The following is an 11923-nucleotide window of genomic DNA, read 5'->3' on the forward strand; positions in this document are numbered from 1 at the left end:
TTGGAGTTTAATGATTAGAAGAAAGGAAGTTCGAAGATCATTAGTAAACTCCAAGGGGGAGAGGAAGGCTGAAGGAGAAGTATTAAGAAATTGTTTGTAGTATGAGAGATAAAGAAAAAGGTCTAAACTGAGAGGAAGTCCGATCTTATTTTTATAAGGTTGTTGGGAAGTACCCATATAAGAGTACTCTCAGGAGGTTGTCAGACCAGAAGCCGAGGTTCATATCTCGAGGAAGTAAGGGTTAGACCTTAACTTGAATGGGTAATTGTAATTACTCAAAACCAAGAGAACTTAGGTAAGTATTAGAAAATGAAGTTGGATGAAGAAGATATCGGAGGACAATCAAAGCCTAAGAAAACAAAAGATCGAAGAGTTTGACCATACTAAAACATAAGCCTATTAGAAAGATTCCTTTCATGGAACCTAAAGAACCCAAAAGGAAGATAACTAGCTTAAACTAGAAGCCATGATTGGATGGACTAAATGAGTCTAATCCATTCGTAGGACTAAACAACCAGGACTATGCCTATCGTAATACCTTACCAAGTGCCATTACTTTCGTTATGGTAGTAAGGGAAAACAATACCCTACCTTAAATAAATCTTTTAGAATTAAGGTTTGGACATCGTAATTGGTACACCATAGTGCCATATTACATCGCAATTGGATTATCGCAGCTAGTAGAACCAAGCTTTGAGTACCCAAATAGGAAGATGTCACCACAACCATTAGTAAAGTCCATTAACACAATAAGATGTCCTAATCCAAGAATCTTTGGAGAGTAAGCCTATAAGCTTAGAGTGTTGGAAGAAATCATAGAATAGAAGAAAGTATCAGTGCCACGCATTAGAAGACTACAGGAAGGATCTGAATAAGGGATATATTCAGTTATATCTAATGTGATCACCATGGAGTTGAAGGATGGTGATCTGTTCAAGACATTTCAACATTCCGAAACATGAGAGCGTTTGAACTTCGGGACGAAGTTCAGCTTTAAGGGGAGAGGTTGTAATATCCCAGGTTTAGAGGCAACAAAATGGGAGAACACCAAAGTGTGCATTGCATTCATGCATAGAAAATCCGGGGGATTTTCGCGCTTTCAAATAAAACTTACCACACTCACAGAAGTTTCACTTGACTTGCTGGAATTGAAGTAGATCATCAAGTCAAGCGCTATAAACTTCACTGTGATCTTTGTTAAAACCTTGTTTTGGGTAGAGATGATTTGATCTATGGATTAGATCAAATGGAATTATACTTACAACAACACATTCTTTAAGAATCAAACCCTAACTTATTAACACTTAAAAGTTAGCAACTACCTTTGTGTGTAATTTAATTCACTTATAAATAAGGTAAACCACAGGGTCTAAAGTGCATAAAAGCCACACATTCTTATTTAAATCATAACTTATTAAGTATATGGAATATCATAAAACTAAATCCATTTACATTACGAATTATAGTTCAAACTATTTGAATAAAACTAACTATGAGTATTTTGAAACTCATATGATCATGCCTTGGTGAAATCAAACACCAACTATCCAAAATGGAGAAATAACCCTCAAACTTGACCTTTTGAATAATATTATAACATAAATCCAATCATACATGGTATGATGACTCATCCACAATAATAAAACCATCCACATGATATTTAATAGCAAATGCCACTTGGCTATCCAAAAATAAATCATATGAGAGGATAATCTCTATGCCACATGGGATGAAAATATCTACATGACTTGCTTTCCAAGCTTTGCCACCTCATGCTCAAAGGATTGCTATGGATGAGGGCATGACAACCAAGCACCTTACTCATCAAATCAACACAAGAGTCACCACCTATGTGTCATGATACTAGAGCTTGCCCAAGCCTATAAATAGAGCCACACCCTCCATCCATTTAGTTATCTTGTAGCATGATGCAAGGAAACACACACATAGAGCCACTCCATACATTAGCTAGGATCAAGATGAAGAAGCTAGGAGGTGGAGGCATACCACAAGATGCAGGTTTATCAGATTTCCTGAAGAACAAGCTACAGAAGATACCAAGGTAGAATTCCTAGGGAAACCATATATTTAGAGGATCATATCATCATATCTTGAGTAGGACCTTAGGATATTCCAAGATATTGAGAAGTGAGAGAGGTTATAGATGCTAACCATATCCATGTCTATCCTAGAGAATATTAGAGTAGTATTAAATTCTACTTGTTCAAACCAACCTTTAATCTTGGAGGTGAGAGCCATGTCCCATTAGTAAAACATAACCAAAGCTTATGCCATATCCTAATTCTAGTTGTGTATCATATTGGTGATCACAACTTAAACCCTAAACTACATGTGAATTCCAACCCATGGATTACTTTGGATTATAATTATAACCCTGCCATGCCTCATGCCTATTTTATACTTCAATTTAGTGAAGCTTATGTAAAACCCTAAACCTTTCACATAAGAATCACTTCACATAAAATATTAAACCCTACCTTTCCATCCTAGTAAACCAAATGGAGTAGTGTTCTATAAATTAAACCATCATTAGCAAATGCATTGCTAATTATAAACATAGGATCCATCTTAATTAGTTCAAGCTAAAGTTTACTACAACCAGATTAGTAATTATAGAATTTTCTTAGACATCCTCTTAAAACCATAGGAATAATTATTCACATACAATCATAACACAATTCCAATCTCATTACCAATAATATGAAACTCTAGCCATAATTAAATTATATGTGAGCAATCACTATGAATAAGCACTAGCACAATAGAATATGTTCACCTTCACATGTTCTCAATTTCAAATCCTTAAAAACAGAAATGGTTCCTAAATTGTAAAAGAATGGAGATCAATATCTTAACCCTCTCCATTTTAATTAAACCTCACAAAGTGTCACACTAATTAAAATTCAATAGTTGTTTAAACAAAAGAACTATGCAGTGAGCCTTATTATCAAATTGTATTGATATTCAAATAATTTAGAACCTGCAAAACAAAACAGAATTCAAAATTGAATTCAAATAACAAAATAGAAAACAGAAATATAAAAACAGAATTTGAAAAGAGAGAAAAGAGAGGGAAACTCACCTGTCCTGGACCGTGCAGCCCACCAAGCCAACCCAGCAGCAGCCCAATAGCAACTCAGCCCACGTCCAAATACCGTTTCGCGTGCGTCAAGAATCGTGCGAAGAGAAAAGCCTCGTTCTTCTTCTTCCCGGCGACGACGAGCGCGACCATGCCGGTCGGCGACGCCCTCGTCGATGATAAGCATGAATCCGGACGCCAACAAGACGCTCAAGACTTGCACTAATCGATTCGCGTCCGAGCATATCCGGAAGAGAAAGATCCGCGTCCGTGAAGAACTCTCCAGGCACCGCCACCTCCCGACCGTCGTCGTCGTCGTGTCGAGGCCTCGCAGCTCCCTCGGCCTATAAATAGGGGGAAAGCACCGCCGAGCACCCCTTGATCTCATCCAACCATCCATTTCCCCTCAGCATCTCTCTAGCCCTCGATTTCTTCCTCGATCGCTTGCCGGCGTCGAGCACGAAGCCAACGATTGAGGCCACCCCGAGCTTGCCGTGAGGTCTAGGAGGAGCGCCTGTCGCCGTAGAGCATGTGGGAGGAAGGAATCATGCTGGATCTTCCTCAAGCCGTCGAATTTCATCGATCCCTTCCGCAGTACCTCGCCGGTAATGGCGAATTCCTCACCGTCTCCGTCAACAATCGCCGGAGTCGACCACACCATCATCACCAGGGTGAGCTTGCGCATCTCTGGACCCCTCTATTGCTTCCTGGCATCAATCGTAGCCGTAGTTCGTGTGCTCGCCGGAGTAAACCACCGCGGGACTTGGTCGCCGACGTAGCTCCGGTGAGTCCCCGCACAAACCATCACCACCAGTAGCCTTGTTTCGTTCTTCTCGTTCGATTGGTACAAACCACGCATCCGGGGGTGCCTTGTAGAGGCGGCGCCGTCTTCGTCTGACCGCCGGCGTCAAGCCGCCGGTAGAGATGACGTGGCCATGGGCTCCCCGCACATGTTTGACTTGGTCGTTGCCCTCGTGGCAGGTGACCTGGACTAGGTCCCACCTGTCTGTCTCTAGGGCTAGCAGTGAACCGGTACCTTTAGTATTTAGTGTTAATTTCAAATTCCAAAAAATTGCAGAAACTTTGTAATGTCATAGAAAATTCATTTCAACTCGAAAAGATATGAATAATATATGAAAATGCTCACAAAAATAAACTCTATTCAAATAAAATATAAAACAAAAATGTGTGTCAAAATAAAAATTCACTTATTTTAACCTTATTAGTTATGCCATTTCAATTACTTAAAAGACAATTTGAATTCAATAATTAGTGAAGTTTCAAAATTAAATTTTAACTATTCAGTAACTAAGTAAAATGTTAAGATCAATTTTATTTATCATATTTGCATTAACTTAATTATTAGTGGTAATTCATAAACCCTAATTGCAAATTACTATTTTCCATTTTCTTTAAATAGTAATAACTCAAGAAAATATTATAAGCCAATATTATTTTGGTAAATCAAAACTTATTTACTTAAACATCTTTAGTTAACAAGTTAATTATTTTAAACCCTAATAACAATTATTAAACCCCGATTCTAAATTAAACCTAAATAAGAATTACCCTAATTATTAAATCTTGTGGAGATTAATAAAATGTTAAACCATTATTAATTTGACTCAAAGTAATTAGTAACCACAACTCTATTACCAATTATCATTTTAGGAGTTGTGCCATAATTTAGAAACCCTAAGTTTAATTTAAGTAAGACATTGATCTCATTATTTCATGTGTTCATCCATAGTAGTTGCAAACCTAAAACCCTAAGGATTTAACCCATGTGATATTTACACTTTAGTAGTAACTCTAAAACCCTAGTTGCTTATCACATGTGATCATGTGAGGTTCATCTATACCTATAGAACCCTAGTAAGAAACCAATGAATGCATGCTTATGATCCATTAGCATAAACCAAGTCACATGAGATTATCATTTCATGTTCCTATTCTTAATTAAAACCTATATGATTCACTAGTATCACCTAGGTATAAACCCTAGCTTGCTACCACATATTAGCACCATTGATCACCAATCCTATATACCACACCATTAGGATCAACCTCAACCATCAAACCCTAGTTAAACCATGATGATAAACCCTAATACCAACCTTGTGTAGCAAATCACATCACATGTTCCTATCCAACTAAACCTTACTTAGGAAATGATAAACCACTTAGCTTAGAAACAATTAGAGATTATTTAGTAAAGCAATTGTGAAACCATAGTAAACCCTAATAGCTAATTTATAGAACCATCTTAAATAACCATCCTTTGATATAATGCTTAGAAGAAACCATAGCAATAAACCTACCAATACTTGCTATATAGAAATCCATTCCAAGTTAAAAACCCAACTAGTTCCTATCCAAGAACTAAATGAATTCAATAGTAAACCCTAGAAAGCCATAACACCTATATATAATAGTTCATGTTCTTAATTAACTCTGTTCTTCAACGAGTTATTCTTTTGAAGTACAAATACCAATCAAACCTTAGAAACCCTAATCCTTCTTTAAAATACTCATTATTTCTTAATTAACATGTTCTTCAAAAGTTATTCTTTTGAAGTATAGTAAAGGTAACCATCAACCATGTTCTGTAGAACTTAAAGTTGACAATCTGTTCTTTACATACTATTCCACCACTATTCTTTATGTGTATGATTGTTATAATGCCTTATATCACTTGGTTATGATGCTAATATAACCAAACCCTAATAAGAACCTTGTTTGAGAACCATTCTAAAAGTGCAACCAACCCTAAAGAAATCTTTACAACTCATACATCCTAAATCATCGAGGTTAGGTTACGCTCGGGACGATTGCATCTCATATTATGCATTATAGCATCTTTGCCAGTTCTTTAAACATTGTCCTTACCGGACGATGATGGTATTTCAGCATTTGGAGTTATCACGTATCGAAGCTTTTGCCCGCATAATCTTGCAGTCAAGAAAGGCAAGTTCATCGCTTGCTCATGTCATTTGATTATTTTTATCAAACTATATGCAAAGTACTATACTTATCACTCATGCATTGAAAAGCAAATATTATTTTACAATTATGAATATGACTATGTGGTGGGCAATGGAACCATGGTATGTGTTGATATGGTGGAGGTTCCATTGCAATGGGTTATATCACCCTAGGATTAATTACCAATGCCGGTCCGAGTGATTCTAGCGCCGTACATATCGCGTTATCCATAAGATCTATAATGGCTCAGGGAAGTCAGCCGTATCTTTTCCCTTCGCACGCCAACGGATCGGAGAGACGGTGGGGTGCTGGAGGCACTGCCGCAATAGGTTGGGAAATCCTTTTAAATCCCCATCCATTAGTGATGTTAATCTCTTCGATCTATGAGGGATTGTCCGGAGTACACCATGAGTAAAGCCGTATTATCGGGGAAGTCTCACGGAGGTGTACGGTCGGACAAAAGGTGGGTTTGCGGGGTCGCGGAGAAGGCGGTGATTGGCTTGGATCTTATACCGGGCCTCACACCAAAGGAAGTGTGGACGGGGACATACTCTCGGCCGGCAACATGGTTAAGATCTCTTGTGGGGTAAAGTAACGCACCTCTGCGAGAGGGTATCAAGAATTGTGACTGTCACTCCCTGTTCCGGGAAGGAATCGCGAACGCGGCGAGAAAGGAACTCCACGAAGTTCTAGTCAACTCCGTGAAGACTGACGGGCATAGTTTTCAGAATAAAATAAACCTTTTGAAGAAATGTTTATGAAAACTTGCATTGGCCTATGACTTTCTGGTCTGTGGCTGTAGCTAGTGCATGATACACCTATTTCCTAATATGAACTTGCTGAGTACGCTCGTACTCATTCTATCTCGTTTGAACCCCCTTCTTAGAGCAATGCACCGAAGGAGAAACTACCGTGGAACTCGAAGACAAGGGAGTCAATCGCAACAAGATGAAGAATCCAATCAAAGAAGTCAATGGAGTCAACTTCCGCATCAATTATTATGGAAACCTAGACTAGTAATAGAAGGGAACCTTTCCCTAATCCTAGCACCTAAGTAGCTAGATTTCTATAGCAAGCCAATTAGCTCTTAAACTTGAGTTAGCTATAAGATAGACTACGAGTCGTTCTTCTGGAGCTTTATTTGAAGTTTTACCTCACTGTAAAGTAGGAGGTCTGTGTGGATCTTATGTAAACAGTTCGTGTGTACTTCTATAGACATACCTTGGACTCGCATATGTTTCTGTTGTACCACTCTGAGGGATGTAATATGGGTGGAACGGTGTTTCACTTGTGTTATGTCAACGACTTGTGTACTACACCATGCAGTGGTACGCTGGGTCACCGCAGATGGTGGATCTCCCTCGTTATCCAACCAATCAAGACACCCTTTGGGGAATCGAAGGAGGTAGGCTAGATCTACCCTTTGACCAAAAGGAATTTGAATTTCCTTTTGATTCCATTGCGGAACTTGTAACCCTAGGTCTTCATAGTGGAGACAATTGTTGAGAGACCATATTGCGGCTTTCTTGGTGTCTGTAAGAGCTTGTAGATGGTGTTTGGAGCCTTAAATTGAGTTGTGGAGTGTGCCCTAAGCTTGTGTGAAGATTTGGTTTCCACCTCGACCGGCACTGCCTAGTGCAGCGTGGATTCACCTTGCTGGTGGGTTCACCGGAGAATAATGTGAAGCCTTTATGGCGTTGGTTTCCTTTGTGGTGCCACACCTGTCCAATGTAGACTTAGGTCCCCTCAAAAGGAAGGAACTACGGGAAACATATCTTGCGTCTAGTGTCTACTTTGGTGGTTACCTCGAAGCTTTACCTTGATTTATTTTGTTGCTTGTTTGTTGTGTTTTACTTCATTTAGGTCGCTTACCTTTCATTGAAGAATTTTCCGTTCTTGTTGATCCTAAAAACTGAAAAAATACTAAATTTTTTATAGCTCCTATTCCCCCCCTTCTGTCTCTCATACCGATCTTTCATTCTATTAAACAATAGCTCATGTATATAGTCACTCTATCAAATATGAGTGTTTTGTTGAACTCGTTTTATCGATTATTTTTGGGTTGTATGGTTTGCGGACCTACTTATGCACGTACATATCTGATTATTTTTGTTTCCGTCCCGAGTCCTCTATGTTTCCATTCCAAATCCGCGGTCTCATATTCCCCGATTCGAATCCATAACCGATCATTATCTGATCCACTATGAATCTATCGTGAAAACATGTATAGGATATGGTAACGACAAAATCTGATCTAATCCGTTTACATCTTACTCATTGTCTTTCCACTCCTCCATATTCATCCCTCTCTACAACAGACCCACGCCCTTTTGTCTCATGTTTCGTCTTCACATTAAAGATGGACGCGTGATGATGGACACACGCAGGGCTATCATCGTGGTGGAATCAATGGTAGGCATGGAAGGTTATATGTGGATCTTTACCATGAAGATGGATCAATGATTCAATGGTGATGATGGCTTATGAAGCATGTGCATGAGGTGTTCGCATAGGGTAACCTGGTGATTCCCGCGGTAACTAGCTAATGTGGCGATATTCATGTTTTTAGGGCATAAGGCCCTGATGACATGATCTTCAGCCACTGAAGGTTTTATAGTTGTTGTGTGGTGGCTTTGGATTGTTTAATGTATGTTTTTGCTAGTCTTTTATTGGAAAAAGTTGAAATAAAGGTCGTATGCATCTTTTCGATGCAGATGCCGGGGCCTTCAACCTCATTTTTTAAAAAAAGCATAATTCTTGTTCCCTTTAACCTTTTCCTTTACTATTCACCTCTATGTTTTTTTTAAGATTGATATGGTTTGGCCCCTCACATGACGGGTGTGGTCTTCTAGCCGGTGTGGAATTTTTTTACCCGACATGCCACATGGCCTCCATCTTTGCCTCATCGATATGTTTTTAGCCTCACTTCATGCTCTTCTTCCATCTCATTAACTCAAGCTCGAGCTCCCCATGGTGTCATGCTTCTCCCCTTTTTTCTCTATCTTAGTGTGCATATGACGGTATGAGTCATATATACATTGACAAGGAAAATTCATAATCATATGTGCGAGGACACATGTGAAGTTGGACGAAAAACCACAGAATGTAACACAAGGATGCCACTTTGGATTAGGCATGTGACAAAGATTGTCTTGTTAAAGATACAAGAAGCCAAATATACAAGAAAAAGATAACAGGGCAAAAATGAACAACGCAAACACTCGAGGAACAATTTTTTTTAATCTAAAAAATGAACAATCTCAAAATTATTTGACATAGCATTTCAACCCACTTTGCGCGTCGGCTAAAACAAATATATTAGTATATCGTTTTGAAAAACTTGAAAGATAAAAAAGAATATGTAAAGAACCTAATAATAGTCTTGAAGTATAAGAAGAAAGAATTAAATAGCACGTAAGCTCTAGCTAACCTTTGTGTCTTACCTCCTTACAAGGCACTAAAAATGTATGGGAAAATGTAGGAAAAATAAATCTTATACGGCCTAGTCAGGAAATCTGCCACGGCTGATATGTCACCACGGGATTGGTCTTCCAAAGATAAGGAGCAGAGCAGCCACATAAAAATGGCGCTACCCCAGACGATCTGACCCCAACCGAACCATCTCCCTTCTTCCTCGTTGCGACCCCAAGAGCAAAGCCATGGCCACCATCACCACCATGGCCTTCATGGCCACCTTCCCGACTCCCAGAACCGTCGCGCAGCCCTCGGCAACACTGCCGTCTCGTCAGAACCTCGTGTCGTTCGCGGCCATGTCGGTGCGCGCACACGGGCGTCGGCTGGTTGCCGTGGCGGGCTCGGCGTCCACGCCGCCGGAGCTGGCGAAGAAGGTGACGGAGAGCATCAAGCAGGCCGAGGAGACGTGCGCGGGGGACCCGGTGAGCGGCGAGTGCGTCGCGGCGTGGGACGAGGTGGAGGAGCTCAGCGCGGCGGCCAGCCACGCGCGCGACCGCAACAAGGACAGCGACCCGCTCGACGAGTTCTGCGAGGATAACCCCGCGGCCGACGAGTGCCGCACCTACGAGGACTAGCCGCGTGTGCGAGCTCGTGCCAGCTCCCTGGCATTGCCGTCAGCGTAGCTTCGAGCTTACCTTGGGTCGCGCATTGGTAAATTTGGCATCTTGGGCGTGTAAGCTTGGTGTTTTTTTTGTTTAATTTGGCTTGGCTTGCAATAATGCGAGGTTCATTTGTTTGGTAAACTACAAGATACTAGTAAGCGTTACAAGAATTTCACACTGCAAATAGCGTGTTTAATCCCTTTTCTTTTTGCATGTTTCTAATTTAATCGGGAAAACCTAAAACCCGAACCCGAAATTTCTCGGTCTTCGGTGTTTTCAATAGAATTTTGTGTGACAATTATTTTGATGGAATTTCATTCGCCATGCAGTTTAAAAAATTAATTAAAAAATTCCAGATAATGAATCAGTAATATTGAATAACGCGTAGCCACCGCATACTCATCTCATCTGCTGGTTGATGGCCGGCACTTAATTTGGGCGCCATATACTCCACTGCTGACAACAATAGTAAAATCATAGAGAGTAGTTTTCAGCAATGGTGACTTAGCGCGAACATCTTTTTGACAAAGAACCATTGGTCTTCTTGCCGCTAATTCATCATGTTCATAAGTCAGAGTATGTTTTCATACCATGAGCATTTCTCATATGTATACATATGTTTTCATTGCAAAAATAAACTAGTTAAAAAGGCTATTCAAAATTTTGCAATGAAGAGGCCTAAAGTGCCATCAAACATGCAAATTTTGTTTCAACACCCGAACATAATGTATCTTCGTGCAAAATGAATTTAGCAAAATAGTGGCTATCTAGGTGGATAGCCACCCACCCTTATCTAGCCATTAGATTAGCTCTATAGAGCATCTCAGCCACACACTAATTTAACAGAGGCAGATGACTTAACAGGGATTGATGGAGAGAAATATATTTTGACAAAAACTCCACGGTGCCATCCACATTCCAGTATCTCCACACCTTCGGAAAATGTTTTTTATTGGAATGATGGGGGAAATGGATGTTGTTTACTAGAACAGTGGGGGAAATGTCTTTTATTGGAATGATGGAAAAATGCTTGCTTGTTTACGGGGATCGTTGGGAAAAATGTTGTTTTTTATTGAAACAGTGGGGGAGATATTTTTTTATCGGAACGGTGAGGAAAATGTCTTTTCATCGGAATAGTGGAAAAAAAATGGTTGTTTGTTTACTGTGACGGTTGGGGTATGCATTTTTTTATCGGGACGACGGGGAAAAATGCTTGTTGTTTACGAAACTATACATGGGTAGCTACCACCCCGGAATCGAATGAAGTTATACAATGTATGTCTACATATTTAAATCTTCTTTGGAAGTATGAACCAATTTAAATTGCTTCACTGTCATGCCAAATTGATTGATCAACATCAAAGATTGTGTGCATAAGAAGAGGACAAGTTGCCCTCTCACAGATAGATGAAGCAGATCTATAATATCTAAATAGGAGCAACTCACTAAGTTGAATTCTCTCAACATGCAAGATGTCCACCTCATCAATCATCTTTAGAGAGAATGCAAAACTAACAGTTTGGCTAACATGGAGATGAGTTTTGGCATTCAATTGAACTCCAGTGTGCTTATTCCTATCCACTGTACGCGTATAAAAAGATTACCCAACTTTCACGGAATGACTGAAATATATTTACCCTTTCAAGACAAAGCAATGAACTAAACTTTCTCTAACAAAAACAGTTCTTGAGAATTTATTTGCAAGAACAATAATAGATTCTAGTTTTCTGATTTGGAAAATGAAAGAACTTCAAAATATGAC

The 11923-nt window shown here is 39.7% G+C and overlaps 1 protein-coding gene across 1 annotated transcript; it reads left to right on the top strand.

The window, feature by feature from the left end:
* The first annotated feature begins 9669 nt into the window (after positions 1 to 9669).
* On the top strand, positions 9670 to 10345 carry LOC124698078 (calvin cycle protein CP12-1, chloroplastic-like). The gene has a single exon (XM_047230600.1). It carries the CDS (start codon positions 9745 to 9747, stop codon positions 10132 to 10134), a length of 390 nt encoding a protein of 129 aa, XP_047086556.1. The 5' UTR covers positions 9670 to 9744; the 3' UTR covers positions 10135 to 10345.
* The last annotated feature ends 1578 nt before the right edge of the window (positions 10346 to 11923 follow it).

Source organism: Lolium rigidum, chromosome 3 (assembly GCF_022539505.1).
Source record: "Lolium rigidum isolate FL_2022 chromosome 3, APGP_CSIRO_Lrig_0.1, whole genome shotgun sequence".
NCBI lineage: Eukaryota > Viridiplantae > Streptophyta > Magnoliopsida > Poales > Poaceae > Lolium > Lolium rigidum.